Source organism: Oncorhynchus kisutch, linkage group LG3 (genome assembly GCF_002021735.2).
Source record: "Oncorhynchus kisutch isolate 150728-3 linkage group LG3, Okis_V2, whole genome shotgun sequence".
Classification (NCBI taxonomy): domain Eukaryota; kingdom Metazoa; phylum Chordata; class Actinopteri; order Salmoniformes; family Salmonidae; genus Oncorhynchus; species Oncorhynchus kisutch.
The window spans coordinates 4,267,266-4,291,059 of NC_034176.2; the positions used below are offsets into that span (position 1 = coordinate 4,267,266).

At 43.4% G+C, this 23,794-nt stretch overlaps 1 protein-coding gene across 1 annotated transcript in view; it reads right to left on the minus strand.

Moving 5' to 3' along the window:
- Window positions 1-23,794, minus strand: part of cspg4ba (chondroitin sulfate proteoglycan 4ba) — a 75,402-nt gene that overhangs the window by 12,289 nt on the left and 39,319 nt on the right. Inside the window, exons 10-11 of the mRNA XM_031816614.1 lie at window positions 19,540-19,738; window positions 12,174-12,305 (exon numbers count right to left, since the gene is read on the minus strand). Of these exons, the coding sequence (XP_031672474.1) occupies window positions 12,174-12,305; window positions 19,540-19,738 (331 nt within the window). The remainder of the gene's footprint in view (window positions 1-12,173; window positions 12,306-19,539; window positions 19,739-23,794) is intronic.

Consider the following 23,794-nt stretch of genomic DNA (forward strand, 5'->3'; position numbering starts at 1 on the left):
CAGGTGGAAAGCATGGCCAGCCGTAGAAAAATGCTTATTGAAATTCTCAATTATGGTGGATTTATCAGTGGTGACAGTGTTTCCTATCTTCAGTGCAGTGGGCAGCTGGGAGGAGGTGTTCTTATTCTCCATGGACTTTACAGTGTCCCAGAACTTTTTTGAGTTAGTGTTGCAGGAAGCAAATTTCTGCTTGAAAAAGCTAGCCTTGGCTTTTCTAACTGCCTGTGTATAATGATTTCTAGCTTCCCTGAACAGCTGCATATCACGGGGGCTGTTCGATGCTAATGCAGAACGCCATAGGATGTTTTTGTGTTGGTTAAGGGCAGTCAGGTCTGGGGAGAACCAAGGGCTATATCTGTTCCTGGTTCTAAATTTCTTGAATGGGGCATGTTTATTTAAGATGGTTAGGAAGGCATTTTTAAAAAAATATCCAGGCATCCTCTACTGACGGGATGAGATCAATATCCTTCCAGGATACCCCGGCCAGGTCGATTAGAAAGGCCTGCTCGCAGAAGTGTTTCAGGGAGCGTTTTACAGTGATGAGTGGAGGTCGTTTGACCGCTGACCCATTACGGATGCAGGCAATGAGGCAGTGATCGCTGAGATCTTGGTTGAAGACAGCAGAGGTGTATTTAGAGGGGAAGTTGGTTAGGATGATATCTATGAGGGTGCCCGTGTTTAAGGTTTTGGGGAGGTACCTGGTAGGTTCATTGATTATTTGTGTGAGATTGAGGGCATCAAGTTTAGATTGTAGGATGGCTGGGGTGTTAAGCATGTTCCAGTTTAGGTCGCCTAGCAGCACGAACTCTGAAGATAGATGGGGGGCAATCAGTTCACATATGGTGTCCAGAGCACAGCTGGGGGCAGAGGGTGGTCTATAGCAGGCGGCAACGGTGAGAGACTTGTTTTTAGAGAGGTGGATTTTTAAAAGTAGAAGTTCAAATTGTTTGGGTACAGACCTGGATAGTAGGACAGAACTCTGCAGGCTATCTTTGCAGTAGATTGCAACACCGCCCCCTTTGGCAGTTCTATCTTGTCTGAAAATGTTGTAGTTTGGAATTAAAACTTCAGAATTTTTGGTGGTCTTCCTAAGCCAGGATTCAGACACAGCTAGAACATCCGGGTTGGCAGAGTGTGCTAAAGCAGTGAATAGAACAAACTTAGGGAGGAGGCTTCTAATGTTTTGGCTTCTAACATAATGACACATAATGATACATAATGACACATAATGACACATAATGATACATAATGACACATAATGATACATAATGATACATAATGACACATAATGACACATAATGACACATAATGATACATAATGACACATAATGATACATAATGACACATAATTATACATAATGGTACATAATGACACATAATGATACATAATGATACATAATGACACATAATGACACATAATGACACATAATGACACATAATGACACATAATGACACATAATGACACATAATGACACATAATGATACATAATGATACATAATGACATATAATGATACATAATGATACATAATGATACATAATGACATATAATGACATATAATGATACATAATGATTCATAATGACACATAATGACACATAATGATACATAATGATACATAATGACACATAATGACACATAATGACACATAATGACACATAATGACACATAATGACACATAATGATACATAATTATACATAATGGTACATAATGATACATAATGGTACATAATGATACATAATGATACATAAAGCCTTTAAGAGTAAACAGATGCTGGGTAGCTACAGTGCCTTCGTTAAGTATTCAGACCCCTCAACTTTTTCCACATTTTAGTTAGGTTACAGCCTTATTCTAAAATATATATATATATATTTAAAATTTCCCCCTCGTCAATATACACACAATAGCCCATAATGACATCACAATACCCCATAATGTCATCACAATACCCCATAATGGCATTTCAGCTGATATCACATTTACATAAGTATTCAGACCCTTTACTCAGCACTTTGTTGTAGAACCTTTGGCAGCAATTACATCCTCAAGTCTTCTTGGGTATGACCGCTACAAGCTTGGCACACCTGTATTTGGAGAGTTTCTCCCATTCTTCTCTGCAGATCCTCTCAAGCTCTGTCAGGTTGGATGGGGAGCATTGCTGCACAGCTATTTTCAGGGCTCTCCAGAGATGGGCTCTCCACTCAAGAACATTCAGAAACTTGTACCGGAGCAACTCCTGCATGGTCTTGTGCTTTGTGTTGTAGTCCTGTTGGTAGGTGAATCTTCGCCCCAGTCTGAGGTTCTGAGCGCTCTGGAGCAGGTTTGCATCAAGGATGTCTTTGTACTTTGCTCATCTTTGCCTCGATCCTGACTAGTCTACCAGTCTCCATGCTGCCACCACCATGCTTCACCGTAGGGATGGTGCCAGGTGTCCTCCAGAAGTGACGCTTGGCATTCAGGCCAAAGAGTTCAATCTTGGTTTCATGAGACCAGAGAATTTAGTTTCTCATGGTCTGAGAATCCTTTAGGTGCCTTTTGGCAAACTCCAAGCAGGCTGTCATGTGCCTTTTACTGGGGAGTGGCCTCTGGGTCATTGTCCTGTTGGAAGGTGAACCTTCGCCCCAGTCTGAGGTCCTGAGCGCTCTGGAGCAGGTTTTCATCAAGGATCTCTCTGTGCTTTGCTCCGTGCATCTTTCCCTCGATCCTGACTAGTCTCCCAGTCCCTGCCGCTGATAAACATCCACACAGCATGATGCTGCCACCACCATGCTTCACCGTAGGGATGGTGTCAGGTTTCCTCCAGACGTGACACTTCGCATTCAGGCCAAAGAGTTCAATCTTGGTTTCATGAGACCAGAGTGGGTTGTCATGTGGCTTTTACTGAAGAGTGTCTTCCGTCTGACCACTTTATCATAAAGGCCTGATTGGTGGAGTGCTGCAGGGATGGTTGTCCTTCTGGAAGGTTCTCCCATCTCCACAAATGAACTCTAGAGCTCTGTCAGAGTGACCATCTGGTTCTTGGTCACCTCCCTGACCAAGGCCCTTCTCCCCCAATTGCTCAGTTTGGGCAGGCAGCCAGCTCTAGGAAGAGTCTTGGTGTTTCTAAACTTCTTCCATTTAAGAATGATGGAGGCCACTGTGTTCTTGGGGATCTTCAGTGCTGCAGAAATGGTTTGGTACCCTTCCCCAGATCTGTGCCTCGACACAATCCTGTTTCGGAACTCTATGGACAATTCCTTCGACCTCGTGGCTTGGTTTTTGCTCTGACATCCACTGTCAACTGTGAGACCTTATATAGACAGGTGTGTGCCTTTCCAAATCAGGTCCAATTAATAGAATTTACCACAGGTGGAGAAACAACTCAAGGATGATCAATGGAAACAGGATACACCTGAGCTCAATGTCGAGTCTCATAGCAAAGAGAATACTCAGGTATTTCTGTTTTACTTATTTTTTTTTATATACATTTGCCAAAATTCGCAAAAACCTGTTTTCACTTTGTAATTATGGGCTATTGTGTGTAATCCATTTTAAAATAAGTCTTTAATAAAAAACAAAATGTGGAAAAAGTCAAGGGGTCTGAATACTTTCCGAAGGCCCTGTCACAACAACTTTGGTGTTTAAAAATCCACATTTTATGTGGATCTTCTGAAGGGAAGCCATAGTTATGGTCATTGTTATATAGCCTTAAATATATATACTCATATATATATACTCCCAATACGTCAAAGTGTTTTCCAAATGTGTAGGTTTTTATTTTATTGTATGTACTTTTATTACCTCGTCATGATCTCAACACTTCAAAATCAAAAACAACGATCCAGTTTTTAAAAGGTGTGGTGGTATTGAGTGTCCTCATTTAAGTTATCCTCCGAAGGCTGTTGACTCCAGACTGTGCTGAACATATCGCTGTGCACCGTGTGATAAACAGACAGAGGGAAAACTCTTTTGATCTTTAAAAAAAAAACAGTGTGGTACAAGACGCCACAAACACATTTTGGAGCCTTGTGATATAAACAAGTCATATAACAGTCACCCTACTTACTTACACCCTACACCCTACTACAGCCTTCTACTGGGAGAAGTCTGACGAAACAGGATGAAACAGAGAGGAGTGAAGAGCAAACAGTCTGCCCCTCCTCCTCCTCCCTCCTTCTCCCCCGGTCCTCTCCAGGGACACTTCTTTCTAAATGGACGAAGAAGAGGAGGAGGAGGTCTACATTTTTCTTCGTCGTTCATGTGCAGACAGTAAAAATGTGCTCATGTCCCTCAGTCTGATGTTTCCCTCGCGTAAGAATGTTTATAGTGTGGCCTCTTTCGATACAAGCAGTACACTGCAACAAGGAGAAATACACGACCACATCTAGATCAACACTATTGTCTGCTTTAGCTATAAAAAATATTAAAAAACAGAGACGACAGGCTATTTCTGACCATGGTTTTTATACTGGAACTAAATGTAGACCACCTACAAGGATGGGACCTTTGAAGAGCACATCATGTTCTGCTTTAGTGCGTCATGAGGAGTTTCAATCACTGCACCTAGTTACACACACTTTTGAAAATCAAAACTCCAATATGAATGAAATACGATCCCAATTAGTACATCGTGAGTGGAGTCGGTAGCAGAGTGGAGTCGGCAGCAGAGTGGAGTCGGCAGCAGAGTGGAGTCGGCAGCAGAGTGGAGTCGGCAACAGAGTGGAGTCGGCAAGAGAGTGGAGTCGGCAGCAGAGTGGAGTCGGCAGCAGAGTGGAGTCGGCAGCAGAGTGGAGTCGGCAGCAGAGTGGAGTCGGCAACAGAGTGGAGTCGGCAACAGAGTGGAGTCGGCAGCAGAGTGGAGTCGGTAGCAGAGTGGAGTCGGCAGCAGAGTGGAGTCGGCAACAGAGTGGAGTCGGCAACAGAGTGGAGTCGGCGGTAGAAGTGGAGTCGGCAGCAGAGTGGAGTCGGCAACAGAGTGGAGTCGGCAACAGAGTGGAGTCGGCAGCAGAGTGGAGTCGGCAGCAGAGTGGAGTCGGCAGCAGAGTGGAGTCGGCAACAGAGTGGAGTCGGCAACAGAGTGGAGTCGGCAACAGAGTGGAGTCGGCGGTAGAAGTGGAGTCGGCAGCAGAGTGGAGTCGGCAGCAGAGTGGAGTCGGCAGCAGAGTGGAGTCGGTAGCAGAGTGGAGTCGGCAGCAGAGTGGAGTCGGCAGCAGAGTGGAGTCGGTAGCAGAGTGGAGTCGGCAAAAGAGTGGAGTCGGCAAAAGAGTGGAGTCGGCAGCAGAGTGGAGTCGGTAGAAGAGGAGTCGGCAGCAGAGTGGAGTCGGCAACAGAGTGGAGTCGGCAGCAGAGTGGAGTCGGCAACAGAGTGGAGTCGGCAACAGAGTGGAGTCGGCAACAGAGTATCCAACGTGTGTGTTGATGGAAAGCTTTAGAATATATCATAAAGACGAGAAGCTTCATAGAGGAACGTTATCAGCAACAGTAACTGTAAACTGTAAACAGTAGCAGAGGCACAAACAGACACAGACCCTTAAAGCTGCATCCATTTCTGGACGTAGTGACATTTACTCATTATTTTACAATGTCTCTTATAAAAGCCCCCTGGGCTTAGTTCAAGTGTCCGACGCCACCACAACCCAAAAATACTGAGCTTGTTTTACTCCAATGTTTGTAAACATTGGAAATGTTAATGTCAAATAGACGCTAAAAGTCCCCTGTTTTGGGGGATTTTAAGCATTTCTGGACCGGTTCCAGACTGATTTTGGTGAAGAAGAAAAAAAAGGTGCTCTGTAATTGTTATAGTGTCTAGTGTCTTATTGTGCGAGAAAGACCCATGTCGTTGCTCTCCCAGCAGGGCTGACTTGAAGATTCAGACCCTTCATTTGCATAGGGAGTGACGTGTCACATTTTTCCGGCCTATCCAGACAAAGGAACAATTTCCTGTGTCTGTCAAACTCACAGCTGTGCTTACAAAACAGGAGAATCTTAGCAGATGCAACAATCCTTGTTTTTCGAGCTCTCCAACATAAAAAATAATAATAATAATTTAATAGAATTTAAATTTAAAAAACACTTTCTCTTGGTCACAGATGGACAAAAATCACAAAAATATTAAATCTTCTGGCCGGCGGAACAAATCAGTTTGACGGGCATTTGATTTCCATGGGGGGGGGGGGGGGGGGACATGTTTATTTTTGTTCTTCATGTTTTGTACACTGATCACACAGAGGTCTGTGACATCTATAAAACCTCTGACTGTCCTGTATGACTGGCAAACCTTCATGAGTCAACCGTGACCTCTCCTCTCTCGCTCACACCCAGGTCAGCAATCTGGGCTAATTAGTCTGTAAATTGTTTTCTTTTGTAATTAAAAAAGTATTTCAACTGTAGTGTTCAGTGTTCAAATACTGACATTGATGGGGGGGGGGGTAGATTTATTTTGTCAATATTACTGTCAAATTAAGGAACTAAAACATTGACATTCGATATAAAAAGGGGAAATGAAAAGAAGGAAGAGTAATAACAATAGGACAAAGAATACTAGTTCCTGTTGACTTTGTTTTTAAACACAGAGACAGAATCGTAAGTATATTGACTGCCTTTAATCAAACTCAAGAATACGCTTTCAAACTGTAAACCAGTGCCTGAAACCTGGTTCAGGTTATCGTTCAACCTACCAGGGTATTTTTACAAACAGCACAGGAATTAAATCATTAACATCTTCACAAAAAAGGACCAAAAAAATGACAAAAAATGACATCTGCACTAAAGCACAATACAAATCCATCATAATATAGTAGACAGAGACACAGAGAGAGACAGAGACACAGAGAGAGACAGAGACACAGAGAGAGACAGAGACACAGAGAGAGACAGAGACACAGAGAGAGACAGAGACACAGAGAGAGACAGAGACACAGAGAGAGACAGAGACACACAGAGACAGAGAGACACACAGAGACAGAGAGACAGAGACACAGAGAGAGAGAGAAAGAGTGTGAGAGAGAGAGAAAGAGTGTGAGAGAGAGAAAGAGTGTGTGAGAGAGAGAGAGACAGAGACAGACAGAGAGAGAGAGACAGAGAGAGAGAAAGAGACAGAGCGAGAGAGAGACAGAGAGACAGTAAGAGGCAGAGAGACAGAGAGACAGAGCGAGACAGATGCTGGGTTCAGTTTCTTTTCAGAACAGTTATAGAACGCAATGACGGAACTGTGGATTTATACGTGTCAGACTCATACACAGGTGCTACCGATCATCTTTTGTATTTAGACATACATGAAACTCTTAAGTGAAACTACGGATGAAAATCGCTATATTGGTCTATGGTAGATTTCCCGTTTGAAACCTGACCAGTCACAGACCAGCATTTGACCAGAATGAGGAAGTTCAACATATACACATTCTAAAAATATCTGTATATAAAAAAACATCTGATTCATCTATTTAGTCACCAGTTGCGTTTGTTGCCGTTTAAGACGAAGGAGGATGATTTTTTGTATTACATAATTTATTATATCATTACAGCATATTGTACGATTGTCATTCATATTGTCATTCACCCAGCTCAACGTAACATCGATATCTGAGTCAACTATTCACCACATTTTATGCACTGCAGTGGTAGCTAGCTGTAGCTTATGCTTTCAGTACTAGATTCATTCTCTGATCCTTTCATTGGGTGGGTAACATCGATATATTTATTTGACATGATACTCTGATTTTCCTAATGTATCCGTCACCTACAGCCTACAGACGTACGTTTACAAGGTAGGGTCAAGAGAATTGGGAATAATCAAGGTGAAAGACCGTGACAATAGCGCGTTGTACACTGTTGCCTGCATCTAGCTGCTCTGGGAGTGTTATCATTAGTCCAACAGTTGCAAACAAGAGTTTCTAGGTGTCCAGCTGCATTCGATGCTAGCTAAGTAAGTGGGGAAAAAATATGTACTACGAAATATAGCTCTCTCTCTCTCTCTCTCTCTCTCTTCATTTTGGAAGAAATAAAATGTTTGAAAACTACTGTCTTTCTCTCTCTCTGAGACACTCTAAAGTGTCTGTGTGTGTTTTTTTTTTTTTTTTTTTTCACCTTTATTTAACCAGGTAGGCTAGTTGAGAACATCTTTATTTAACCAGGTAGGCTAGTTGAGAACACCTTTATTTAACCAGGTAGGCTAGTTGAGAACATCTTTATTTAACCAGGTAGGCTAGTTGAGAACACCTTTATTTAACCAGGTAGGCTAGTTGAGAACACCTTTATTTAACCAGGTAGGCTAGTTGAGAACATCTTTATTTAACCAGGTAGGCTAGTTGAGAACACCTTTATTTAACCAGGTAGGCTAGTTGAGAACACCTTTATTTAACCAGGTAGGCTGGTTGAGAACACCTTTATTTAACCAGGTAGGCCAGTTGAGAACACCTTTATTTAACCAGGTAGGCTAGTTGAGAACACCTTTATTTAACCAGGTAGGCTAGTTGAGAACACCTTTATTTAACCAGGTAGGCCAGTTGAGAACACCTTTATTTAACCAGGTAGGCTAGTTGAGAACACCTTTATTTAACCAGGTAGGCTAGTTGAGAACACCTTTATTTAACCAGGTAGGCCAGTTGAGAACACCTTTATTTAACCAGGTAGGCTAGTTGAGAACACCTTTATTTAACCAGGTAGGCTAGTTGAGAACACCTTTATTTAACCAGGTAGGCTAGTTGAGATGGGTGGGCAACATGTCAGTTTATGCTACAAGAGCTCTGATAGGTTGGAGTCTATGGAAGGGAGTGAGAACCATGAGACTCCTAGGTTTTGTATTGAAGTACATTGGTACCCAGAGGAGGATGGAAGCTAGCTGTCCTCCGGCTACACCATGGTGCTACCCTACAGAGTGCTGTTGAGGTTACTGTAGCAACATGGCAGTTTATGCTGCAAAGAGCTCTGATAGGAACTCCCTTCCATCTCATATTGCTGAAATAAACAGGAAACCTGGTTTCAAAAAACAGATAAAGCAACACCTCTCCCCCATTGGACCAGACAGTGTCTGTATGTGCCTTTAAATGTATGTAGTTCTGTCCTTGAGCTGTTCATGTCTATTGATGTTCTGTATTCTGTGTTCTGTGTTCTGTGTTCTGTGTTCTTGTCTAATGATGTTCTGTATTCTGTGTTCTGTGTTCTGTGTTCTTGTCTAATGATGTTCTGTATTATGTTTCATGTTCTGTGTTCTGTGTTCTTGTCTAATGATGTTCTGCATTATGTTTCATGTTCTGTGTTCTTGTCTAATGATGTTCTGTGTTCTGTGTTCTTGTCTATTGATGTTCTGTATTACGTTTCATGTTCTGTGTTCTGTGTTCTGTGTTCTTGTCTAATGATGTTCTGTGTTCTGTGTTCTTGTCTATTGATGTTCTGTATTACGTTTCATGTTCTGTGTTCTGTGTTCTGTGTTCTTGTCTAATGATGTTCTGTATTATGTTTCATGTTCTGTGTTCTGTGTTCTGTGTTCTGTGTTCTTGTCTAATGATGTTCTGCATTATGTCTCATGTTCTGTGTTCTTGTCTAATGATGTTCTGTATTACGTTTCATGTTCTGTGTTCTGTGTTCTGCGTTCTTGTCTAATGATGTTCTGTATTATGTTTCATGTTCTGTGTTCTGTGTTCTTGTCTAATGATGTTCTGTATTATGTTTCATGTTCTGTGTTCTATGTTCTTGTCTAATGATGTTCTGTATTATGTTTCATGTTCTGTGTTCTGTGTTCTTGTCTAATGATGTTCTATATTATGTTTCATATTCTGTGTTCTGTGTTCTTGTCTAATGATGTTCTTTATTATGTTTCATGTTCTGTGTTCTGTGTTCTGTGTTCTTGTCTAATGATGTTCTGTATTATGTTTCATGTTCTGTGTTCTGTGTTCTGTGTTCTTGTCTAATGATGTTCTGCATTATGTCTCATGTTCTGTGTTCTTGTCTATTGATGTTCTGTATTATGTTTCATGTTCTGTGTTCTGTGTTCTGTGTTCTTGTCTATTGATGTTCTGTATTATGTCATTCTGTATTATGGTTCATGTTTTATGTGGAACCCCAGGAAGAGTAGTTGCTGCTTTTGCAACAGCTAACGGGGATCCTAATAAAATACCAAATGGGCTGGAGGACGTTCTCTGGAAGTTGTCATAATTACTGTGTAAGTCTATGGAAGAGGGTGAGAACCATGAGCCTCCTAGGTTTTGTATTGAAGTCAGTGTACCCAGAGGAGGATGGAAGCTAGCTGTCCTCCGGCTACAGAGTGCTGTTGAGGCTACTGTAGACCTTCATTGCAAAACAGTGTGTTTTAATAAATTATTTGGTGATATGAATAAATTTAGTATAGTTTATCTAAACTTTTTTTAATGTTTCACTTTTTATGAAATTCACTGAGGAAGATCCTCCCTTTTCCTCCTCAGAGGAGCCTCCACTGCCTTTCACATCTCTACCAGTGCATATGGGGGTAGAGGCTAGGAGTCCATTTGTGATTGGCAGTGGTGGAAAAAGTACCCAATTGTCATACTTGAGAAAAAGTAAAAGATACCTTAATAGAAAATGACTCAAGTAAAAGTAAAAGTCACCCAGTAAAATACTACTTGAGTAAAAGTATACAATTATTTGGTTTTAAATATTGTTAAGCATCAAAAGTAAAACGTAATTGCTAAAATATATTTAAGTATCAAAAGTACAAGTCATTTCAAATTCCTTAAATTAAGAAAAATAGACAGCACAATTGTCTTGTTGTTCTTTTTGAAATGTATGGATAGCCAGGGGATATATGATTTAAGAACGACCTGTAGTGTTGATTTAAGAGCGACTCCCAACACTCAGACATCATTTTCAAATGAATTATTTGTGTTAGTCCGTCAGATCAGAGGCAGCAGGGATGACCAGGGATGTCATCTTGATTAGTGTTGTAAATGGGACCATTTCCTGTCCTGCTAAGCATTAAAATTGTAACAAGTACTTTTGGGTGTCAGGGATAAATGTATGGAGTAAAAAAGTACATAATTTTCTTTAGGAATGTTGTGAAGTAAAAGTTATCAAAAAAATACATAGTGAAGTACAGATACCCACAAAAAACGACTTAAGTAAAAATACTTGAAAGTACTACTTAGGTACTTTACTACTTAGGTACTTTACTACTTAAGTACTTTACACCACTGGCAATTGAGGAAATATAGTAGGCCTATCTATCTATCTATCGTCCGTCCGTCCGTCTATCTATCTAAAGGAGGGGTTACTGTGGGTCACCCAGCTAGTCCATTCCAGCCTTTACAATAAGCACGTCCTTCCTCCTCCCACCAGCCTCCAGTGCTTGGAACACCTTGAAGGGACTGTTGTTCTCCAGATTGAGAACCAGAGCTGCGTTCAGAACGTTTTTACATTCTGGAACGTTCAATTGAATGGGAAACAGTGCTTTACTGAATGGCCAGTTTATAAAACAAACGGGGTGTCAGCATGACCACTTCTCTTCAAAATACGGCACTCGGCCTCCCGGGTGGCGCAGTGGTTAAGGGCGCTGTACTGCAGTGCCAGCTGTGCCACCAGAGACTCTGGGTTCACGCCCAGGCTCTGTTGTGACCGGCCGCGACCGGGAGGTCCGTGGGGTGACGCACAACTGGCCTAGCGTCGTCCGTGTTAGGGAGGGTTTGGTCGGTAGGGATATCCTTGTCTCATCACGCACTAGCAACTCCTGTGGCAGGCTGGGCGCAGTGCGCACTAACCAAGGTGGCCAGGTGCACAGTGTTTCCTCTGACACATTGGTGCGGCTGGCTTCCGGGTTGGATGTGCGCTGTGTTAAGAAGCAGTGCGGCTTGGTTGGGTTGTGTATCGGAGGACGCATGACTTTCAACCTTCGTCTCTCCCTAGCCCATACGGGAGTTGTAGCGAGATAGATACCACGATATTGGGGAGAAAAAGTGGTAAAATAAAAAAAACTGAATTTAAAAAACAAAAACAAATACGTCACTCATTGCTTCAAGCCACACCCACCACAACGGGAGCAAACGTACCTTAAAAGTTCTTTTTGGGGGGGGGGGGGGGGGGGGGGTCGTTCAGTACAAACCGTTCCGCAACGTAGTACAAGCGAACTGAACGCACCTCCCGTTGCTAAGGGGAGAGAAGCTACAGAACCTGGTTAAAGGGCAAAGGGTTACCAGGGAGGAGCTATCGAGTTAAGGGAGGAGTTAGTTACCTGGGAACACTTTGAGAGGTCTGTTAATCTCCAGGCTGAGGACCAGGGCGCTGGCTGTGATGCTGAAGATCTGTCGGGGGGCAAAGTTCACTCCGTCGTTCACCTGGAAGTTGAACCCTCCAGACATGGCACCTGTTAGTGGGAACGGCACAAATGAAACAAACAGCTTTGATTCCCTTGTGCCCCAAGACAATAAGCTTCAAGGGCCAGTAGTAATCAAGAGTCTCAGAGTAGGATTAATGGTCCAGGATCAGTCTTGCGTTTTACATCATAATGAGTAAGGCTATATGGACAGGGGGGGGGGGGGGGCATGATCCTAGACTCCTAGGGAAAATGTAAAAAAATCTATCTTGATTATAAAAGGGTTCTTCGCCTGTCCCCATAGGAGAACCCTTTTGAGAACCCTTTCCACAGAGGGTTCTACATGTACTACTACAGTACACCCCTCTGGTATCTACTACTACAGTGCACCCCTCTGGTATCTACTACTACAGTGCACCCCTCTGGTATCTACTACTACAGTGCACCCCTCTGGTATCTACTACTACAGTACACCCCTCTGGTATCTACTACTACAGTACACCCCTCTGGTATCTACTACTACAGTGCACCCCTCTGGTATCTACTACTACAGTACACCCCTCTGGTATCTACTACTACAGTACACCCCTCTGGTATCTACTACTACAGTGCACCCCTCTGGTATCTACTACTACAGTGCACCCCTCTGGTATCTACTACTACAGTGCACCCCTCTGGTATCTACTACTACAGTGCACCCCTCTGGTATCTACTACTACAGTACACCCCTCTGGTATCTACTACTACAGTACACCCCTCTGGTATCTACTACTACAGTACACCCCTCTGGTATCTACTACTACAGTACACCCCTCTGGTATCTACTACTACAGTACACCCCTCTGGTATCTACTACTACAGTGCACCCCTCTGGTATCTACTACTACAGTGCACCCCTCTGGTATCTACTACTACAGTGCACCCCTCTGGTATCTACTACTACAGTACACCCCTCTGGTATCTACTACTACAGTGCACCCCTCTGGTATCTACTACTACAGTACACCCCTCTGGTATCTACTACTACAGTACACCCCTCTGGTATCTACTACTACAGTACACCCCTCTGGTATCTACTACTACAGTACACCCCTCTGGTATCTACTACTATACCCCTCTGGTATCTGCTACTACAGTACACCCCTCTGGTATCTACTACTACAGTGCACCCCTCTGGTATCTACTACTATACCCCTCTGGTATCTACTACTACAGTACACCCCTCTGGTATCTACTACTATACCCCTCTGGTATCTACTACTACAGTACACCCCTCTGGTATCTACTACTACACCACACCCCTCTGGTATCTACTACTACAGTACACCCCTCTGGTATCTACTACTACAGTGCACCCCTCTGGTATCTACTACTACAGTACACCCCTCTGGTATCTACTACTACAGTACACCCCTCTGGTATCTACTACTACAGTACACCCCTCTGGTATCTACTACTACACCCCTCTGGTATCTACTACTACACCCCTCTGGTATCTACTACTACAGTACACCCTCTGGTATCTGACTACTACAGTACACCCCTCTGGTATCTACTACTACAGTACACCCCTCTGGTATCTACTACTAGTACACCCCTCTGGTATCTACTACTATACCCCTCTGGTATCTACTACTACAGTACACCCCTCTGGTATCTACTACTATACCCCTCTGGTATCTACTACTACAGTACACCCCTCTGGTATCTACTACTACACCACACCCCTCTGGTATCTACTACTACAGTACACCCCTCTGGTATCTACTACTACAGTACACCCCTCTGGTATCTACTACTACAGTACACCCCTCTGGTATCTACTACTACAGTACACCCCTCTGGTATCTACTACTACACCCCTCTGGTATCTACTACTAAACCCCTCTGGTATCTACTACTACACCCCTCTGGTATCTACTACTACAGTACACCCCTCTGGTATCTACTACTACAGTACACCCCTCTGGTATCTACTACTACAGTACACCCCTCTGGTATCTACTACTACAGTGCACCCCTCTGGTATCTACTACTACTGCACCCCTCTGGTATCTACTACTACTGCACCCCTCTGGTATCTACTACTACAGTGCACCCCTCTGGTATCTACTACTACAGTGCACCCCTCTGGTATCTACTACTACAGTGCACCCCTCTGGTATCTACTACTACACTACACCCCTCTGGTATCTACTACTACAGTACACCCCTCTGGTATCTACTACTACAGTACACCCCTCTGGTATCTACTACTACAGTACACCCCTCTGGTATCTACTACTACAGTACACCCCTCTGGTATCTACTACTACAGTACACCCCTCTGGTATCTACTACAGTACACCCCTCTGGTATCTACTACTACACCCCTCTGGTATCTACTACTATAGTGCACCCCTCTGGTATCTACTACTACAGTGCACCCCTTTGGTATCTACTACTACAGTACACCCCTCTGGTATCTAATACTACAGTACACCCCTCTGGTATCTACTACTACAGTACACCCCTCTGGTATCTACTACTACACCCTCTGGTATCTACTACTACAGTGCACCCCTCTGGTATCTACTACTACAGTGCACCCCTCTGGTATCTACTACTACAGTGCACCCCTCTGGTATCTACTACTACACTACACCCCTCTGGTATCTACTACTACAGTACACCCCTCTGGTATCTACTACTACAGTACACCCCTCTGGTATCTACTACTACAGTACACCCCTCTGGTATCTACTACTACAGTACACCCCTCTGGTATCTACTACTACAGTACACCCCTCTGGTATCTACTACTACAGTACACCCTCTGGTATCTACTACTATACCCCTCTGGTATCTGCTACTACAGTACACCCTCTGGTATCTACTACTACAGTGCACCCCTCTGGTATCTACTACTACAGTGCACCCCTCTGGTATCTACTACTACAGTGCACCCCTCTGGTATCTACTACTACACTACACCCCTCTGGTATCTACTACTACTACACCTCTGTTACAACACCCTCTGGTATCTACTACTACAGTACACCCCTCTGGTATCTACTACTACAGTGCACCCCTCTGGTATCTACTACTACAGTACACCCCTCTGGTATCTACTACTACAGTACACCCCTCTGGTATCTACTACTACAGTACACCCCTCTGGTATCTACTACTACAGTACACCCCTCTGGTATCTACTACTATACCCCTCTGGTATCTGCTACTACAGTACACCCCTCTGGTATCTACTACTACAGTGCACCCCTCTGGTATCTACTACTATACCCCTCTGGTATCTACTACTACAGTACACCCCTCTGGTATCTACTACTATACCCCTCTGGTATCTACTACTACAGTACACCCCTCTGGTATCTACTACTACACCACACCCCTCTGGTATCTACTACTACAGTACACCCCTCTGGTATCTACTACTACAGTGCACCCCTCTGGTATCTACTACTACAGTACACCCCTCTGGTATCTACTACTACAGTACACCCCTCTGGTATCTACTACTACAGTACACCCCTCTGGTATCTACTACTACACCCCTCTGGTATCTACTACTACACCCCTCTGGTATCTACTACTACAGTACACCCCTCTGGTATCTGCTACTACAGTACACCCCTCTGGTATCTACTACTACAGTACACCCCTCTGGTATCTACTACTATACCCCTCTGGTATCTACTACTACAGTACACCCCTCTGGTATCTACTACTATACCCCTCTGGTATCTACTACTACAGTACACCCCTCTGGTATCTACTACTACACCACACCCCTCTGGTATCTACTACTACAGTACACCCCTCTGGTATCTACTACTACAGTACACCCCTCTGGTATCTACTACTACAGTACACCCCTCTGGTATCTACTACTACAGTACACCCCTCTGGTATCTACTACTACACCCCTCTGGTATCTACTACTAAACCCCTCTGGTATCTACTACTACACCCCTCTGGTATCTACTACTACAGTACACCCCTCTGGTATCTACTACTACAGTACACCCCTCTGGTATCTACTACTACAGTACACCCCTCTGGTATCTACTACTACAGTACACCCCTCTGGTATCTACTACTACTGCACCCCTCTGGTATCTACTACTACTGCACCCCTCTGGTATCTACTACTACAGTGCACCCCTCTGGTATCTACTACTACAGTGCACCCCTCTGGTATCTACTACTACAGTGCACCCCTCTGGTATCTACTACTACACTACACCCCTCTGGTATCTACTACTACAGTACACCCCTCTGGTATCTACTACTACAGTACACCCCTCTGGTATCTACTACTACAGTACACCCCTCTGGTATCTACTACTACAGTACACCCCTCTGGTATCTACTACTACAGTACACCCCTCTGGTATCTACTACAGTACACCCCTCTGGTATCTACTACTACACCCCTCTGGTATCTACTACTATAGTGCACCCCTCTGGTATCTACTACTACAGTGCACCCCTTTGGTATCTACTACTACAGTACACCCCTCTGGTATCTAATACTACAGTACACCCCTCTGGTATCTACTACTACAGTACACCCCTCTGGTATCTACTACTACACCCCTCTGGTATCTACTACTACAGTGCACCCCTCTGGTATCTACTACTACAGTGCACCCCTCTGGTATCTACTACTACAGTGCACCCCTCTGGTATCTACTACTACACTACACCCCTCTGGTATCTACTACTACAGTACACCCCTCTGGTATCTACTACTACAGTACACCCCTCTGGTATCTACTACTACAGTACACCCCTCTGGTATCTACTACTACAGTACACCCCTCTGGTATCTACTACTACAGTACACCCCTCTGGTATCTACTACTACAGTACACCCCTCTGGTATCTACTACTACAGTGCACCCCTCTGGTATCTACTACTACAGTGCACCCCTCTGGTATCTACTACTACAGTGCACCCCTCTGGTATCTACTACTACAGTACACCCCTCTGGTATCTACTACTACAGTGCACCCCTCTGGTATCTACTACTACAGTACACCCCTCTGGTATCTACTACTACAGTACACCCCTCTGGTATCTACTACTACAGTACACCCCTCTGGTATCTACTACTACAGTACACCCCTCTGGTATCTACTACTATACCCCTCTGGTATCTGCTACTACAGTACACCCCTCTGGTATCTACTACTACAGTGCACCCCTCTGGTATCTACTACTATACCCCTCTGGTATCTACTACTACAGTACACCCCTCTGGTATCTACTACTATACCCCTCTGGTATCTACTACTACAGTACACCCCTCTGGTATCTACTACTACACCACACCCCTCTGGTATCTACTACTACAGTACACCCCTCTGGTATCTACTACTACAGTGCACCCCTCTGGTATCTACTACTACAGTACACCCCTCTGGTATCTACTACTACAGTACACCCCTCTGGTATCTACTACTACAGTACACCCCTCTGGTATCTACTACTACACCCCTCTGGTATCTACTACTACACCCCTCTGGTATCTACTACTACAGTACACCCCTCTGGTATCTGCTACTACAGTACACCCCTCTGGTATCTACTACTACAGTACACCCCTCTGGTATCTACTACTATACCCCTCTGGTATCTACTACTACAGTACACCCCTCTGGTATCTACTACTATACCCCTCTGGTATCTACTACTACAGTACACCCCTCTGGTATCTACTACTACACCACACCCCTCTGGTATCTACTACTACAGTACACCCCTCTGGTATCTACTACTACAGTACACCCCTCTGGTATCTACTACTACAGTACACCCCTCTGGTATCTACTACTACAGTACACCCCTCTGGTATCTACTACTACACCCCTCTGGTATCTACTACTAAACCCCTCTGGTATCTACTACTACACCCCTCTGGTATCTACTACTACAGTACACCCCTCTGGTATCTACTACTACAGTACACCCCTCTGGTATCTACTACTACAGTACACCCCTCTGGTATCTACTACTACAGTACACCCCTCTGGTATCTACTACTACTGCACCCCTCTGGTATCTACTACTACTGCACCCCTCTGGTATCTACTACTACAGTGCACCCCTCTGGTATCTACTACTACAGTGCACCCCTCTGGTATCTACTACTACAGTGCACCCCTCTGGTATCTACTACTACACTACACCCCTCTGGTATCTACTACTACAGTACACCCCTCTGGTATCTACTACTACAGTACACCCCTCTGGTATCTACTACTACAGTACACCCCTCTGGTATCTACTACTACAGTACACCCCTCTGGTATCTACTACTACAGTACACCCCTCTGGTATCTACTACAGTACACCCCTCTGGTATCTACTACTACACCCCTCTGGTATCTACTACTATAGTGCACCCCTCTGGTATCTACTACTACAGTGCACCCCTTTGGTATCTACTACTACAGTACACCCCTCTGGTATCTAATACTACAGTACACCCCTCTGGTATCTACTACTACAGTACACCCCTCTGGTATCTACTACTACACCCCTCTGGTATCTACTACTACAGTGCACCCCTCTGGTATCTACTACTACAGTGCACCCCTCTGGTATCTACTACTACAGTGCACCCCTCTGGTATCTACTACTACACTACACCCCTCTGGTATCTACTACTACAGTACACCCCTCTGGTATCTACTACTACAGTACACCCCTCTGGTATCTACTACTACAGTACACCCCTCTGGTATCTACTACTACAGTACACCCCTCTGGTATCTACTACTATAGTGCACCCCTCTGGTATCTACTACTACAGTGCACCCCTCTGGTATCTACTACTACAGTACACCCCTCTGGTATCTAATACTACAGTACACCCCTCTGGTATCTACTACTACAGTACACCCCTCTGGTATCTACTACTACACCCCTCTGGTATCTACTACTACAGTGCACCCCTCTGGTATCTACTACTACAGTACACCCCTCTGGTATCTACTACTACAGTACACCCCTCTGGTATCTACTACTACAGTACACCCCTCTGGTATCTACTACTACAGTACACCCCTCTGGTATCTACTACTACAGTACACCCCTCTGGTATCTACTACTACAGTACACCCCTCTGGTATCTACTACTACAGTGCACCCCTCTGGTATCTACTACTACAGTACACCCCTCTGGTATCTACTACTACAGTCACCCATCTGGTATCTACTACTCCATCCAACTCCGCTAGAAGACTAAGTTTGTACAGGTTTAGGATCAGGTCTTACCACTGTGGACGAACAGCAGCTGTCCCAGATGGATGTGTTGCAGGGTGAAGTTCAGGAGCGGCCTGGCGAGGGCGCTCTTCAGCGCCAGGTGGCCATTAGAGGGCGGAGTCACTATCACCTGCAGCTCCTCAGGGGGAGTGTCCTCATCCTGGGCATCCAGGTCGTCAGAGCGGATCTCTGTGACCGACCCCACCCACACCTGGGGAGACAACCAATCAAATCACTCACAAACTTGAGGCAACCAATCAAATCCTTATATCTGTCACTGACCCCCCCCCCCCCATCCACGCCTTAGGAGACAACCAAATCAATCACATTTAAAGGCCTTTTTTGTTTTCAACATATTTTTAATTGGTCAATTCCAATATCCATCTTCCTCCCACGTTGTTAAAACGCCCTCTTCACCATACGTCACAAAGGGCTTTGACTGTAACCCAGCCAAGACCCAACTGTTATAGGAAGTTACTAAGTGAAGCCTGCTTAGTGCACCTAAGTGGTATTTGAAAAACAACACTAACAGCAGTAATTAACACTGGAGTGGCCTCTGACTTATAGTTTGTCTTTTCATGTCAGGACTAAAAACGCTTTTAAAAAGACAACTCGGGAACTCTGACATTTCTGACTTGGAAACTCGTAGAACAAATAAATAAGCTCTGAGTTTCCCACTTGGAAAATATCAGAATCAATATATATATAAAATACGTCAGTTTACACTCTGTAGTATCCCTCAATCTCATTTAGTGCTTCGTATATAATGTTGTAGTATACAAGAAAACTTTAGTAACATAGTAAGAATGTTATTCTACAACAGACAAGCATTGTTCAGACCAAAACATTGTAAAAAAATAATTTAAAAAGTGTACGACGCAAAAATGGACATCTTGTTTTCTGTTCCATCTGATAAAGCCATACTCATCTAGTGTCCCATCAGCCCAGCCAGCCAAAAATGGGCATCTTGTTTTCTGTTCCATCTGATAAAGCCATACTCATCTAGTGTCCCATCAGCCCAGCCAGCCAAAAATGGGCATCTTGTTTTCTGTTCCATCTGATAAAGCCATACTCATCTAGTGTCCCATCAGCCCAGCCAGCCAAAAATGGGCATCTTGGTTTCTGTTCCATCTGATAAAGCCATACTCATCTAGTGTCCCATCAGCCCAGCCAGCCAAAAATGGGCATCTTGTTTTCTGTTCCATCTGATAAAGCCATACTCATCTAGTGTCCCATCAGCCCAGCCAGCCAAAAATGGGCATCTTGTTTTCTGTTCCATCTGATAAAGCCATACTCATCCAGTGTCCCATCAGCCCAGCCAGCCAAAAATGGGCATCTTGTTTTCTGTTCCATCTGATAAAGCCATACTCATCTAGTGTCCCATCAGCCCAGCCAGCCAATTCATAAACTTGATCTCCACTGTAAAAAAAAAAACATCAAGACATTATCTCCCCTTGCTTTTAGCCTGACATTTGGTTTGGCTAGAAGCTCGGCCTCGAACCTATGACCGCAGCGCTGTTGTTTAGCACGCCCTCGTGTGCTTTATTTTAACAACATATACATCTCTCTTATCCTTTATATTTTGTTAAGTGTGTTCAGGTGTGTTAGCCGCGCCCACTAATTGGCCACACCTGATCTTAATGAGTTCTTGTTTACTTTGAAATGGGGTCTGTTTGAGTAGCCTAAAATGAACATCTTTGTATGTGGAGTAAAACATAGTATTTTAGCCCCATCCTGGTGATGCAGTGAACTGATCCCATGAACAGAGAACAGAACACTATAGGTTTGAATCTCACTGACACTAATTGGCCACACCTGATCTTAATGAGTTCTTGTTTACTTTGAAATGGGGTCTGTTTGAGTAGCCTAAAATGAACATCTTTGTATGTGGAGTAAAACATAGTATTTTAGCCCCATCCTGGTGATGCAGTGAACTGATCCCATGAACAGAGAACAGAACACTATAGGTTTGAATCTCACTGACACTGTGCCACAATCAAAATACATTTATTAACTAATTATAAAGATAAGTCCTCTATCTATCTCTATGGTGTGAATAGACTCAAATGAACAGTTTTGTGTGTGGAGTAAAACAATTATAAAGATAAGTCCTCTATCTATCTCTATGGTGTGAATAGACTCAAATGAACAGTTTTGTGTGTGGAGTAAAACAATTATAAAGATAAGTCCTCTATCTATCTCTATGGTGTGAATAGACTCAAATGAACAGTTTTGTGTGTGGAGTAAAACAATTATAAAGATAAGTCCTCTATCTATCTCTATGGTGTGAATTGACTAAAATGAACAGTTTTCTACAGTGAACTGATGCCATGAACAGAGAACACTATAGGTTTGAATCTCACTAACGCTGTGCCACAATAGAACATGAATGCGTTTGCAACAATTCATGTCTCAGGGAAATTCATGTCCGTGGGTCCTATCTGTCCTTGGTGTTAAAAACAGTTAACCTACAATTAGTTACTTCTTTTTTTCTCAAGCAAATTAGAATTCTGTGTCCACTTGTGTCCATTGTGCTCAAAACAGAGTCATGTACATAGTTGTTGTGTAACTCATTTAAAGTAATACCGCTATTTAATTCCAAACAGTGAGTCCGGAACTTGTGTAGAGGGGACAGTAGAACCATAGCGTAAGCAAAGTGGTTGCAGAGAGCCATCTTGTGGACAACCAAATCAATCACATTTAAAATCACATTCAATACCAATATCCATCTTACTCCCAAGGTTGTTTAAAAGCCCTCTTCACAACTGTAACCCAGCCAAGACCCAACTGTTATTGGAAGCAAGTTACTAAGTGAAAGCCTGCTTAGCGCACCTAAGTGGTATTTGAAATATCGGCTATCTATCCCCAATACTTAAAAGACATTGGTCTGTTGTGAGCCCAGTCTCCGTGTCTAACAGATTAACGGTTTCAACATCAATATTAAATACTACGTTTTAATATAGACATATCAACACTATGAGTTACAACATTCCTAGAACCATACAACACACATATATATAGCTTTTATCAATCAGAAGCTTATCTTAGAATATATATATGTAACAAAACTAGATGGATCTTCAAATCAAAGTTTATTTGTCACGTGATGAATACAACAGGTGTAGTAGACCTCACAGTGAAATGCTGAATACAACAGGTGTAGTAGACCTCACAGTGAAATGCTGAATACAACAGGTGTAGTAGACCTTACAGTGAAATGCTGAATACAACAGGTGTAGTAGACCTCACAGTGAAATGCTGAATACAACAGGTGTAGTAGACCTCACAGTGAAATGCTGAATACAACAGGTGTAGTAGACCTTACAGTGAAATGCTGAATACAACAGGTGTAGGAGACCTCACAGTGAAATGCTGAATAGAACAGGTGTAGTAGACCTTACAGTGAAATGCTGAATACAACAGGTGTAGGAGACCTCACAGTGAAATGCTGAATACAACAGGTGTAGTAGACCTCACAGTGAAATGCTGAATACAACAGGTGTAGTAGACCTCACAGTGAAATGCTGAATACAACAGTTGTAGTAGACCTCACAGTGAAATGCTGAATACAACAGGTGTAGGAGACCTCACAGTGAAATGCTGAATACAACAGGTATAGTAGACCTCACAGTGAAATGCTGAATACAACAGGTGTAGGAGACCTCACAGTGAAATGCTGAATAGAACAGGTGTAGTAGACCTTACAGTGAAATGCTGAATACAACAGGTGTAGGAGACCTCACAGTGAAATGCTGAATACAACAGGTGTAGTAGACCTCACAGTGAAATGCTGAATACAACAGGTGTAGGAGACCTCACAGTGAAATGCTGAATAGAACAGGTGTAGTAGACCTTACAGTGAAATGCTGAATACAACAGGTGTAGGAGACCTCACAGTGAAATGCTGAATACAACAGGTGTAGTAGACCTCACAGTGAAATGCTGAATACAACAGGTGTAGTAGACCTCACAGTGAAATGCTGAATACAACAGGTGTAGTAGACCTCACAGTGAAATGCTGAATACAACAGGTGTAGTAGACCTCACAGTGAAATGCTGAATACAACAGGTGTAGTAGACCTCACAGTGAAATGCTTACTTACAGGCTCTAACCAATGGTGCAAAAAAGGTGTTTATATACAGTAGAGAGGTTATATACAGTAGAGAGGCTATATACAGTAGAGAGGCTATATACAGTAGAGGCTATATACAGTAGAGAGGTTATATACAGTAGAGAGGTTATATACAGTAGAGTGGCTATATACAG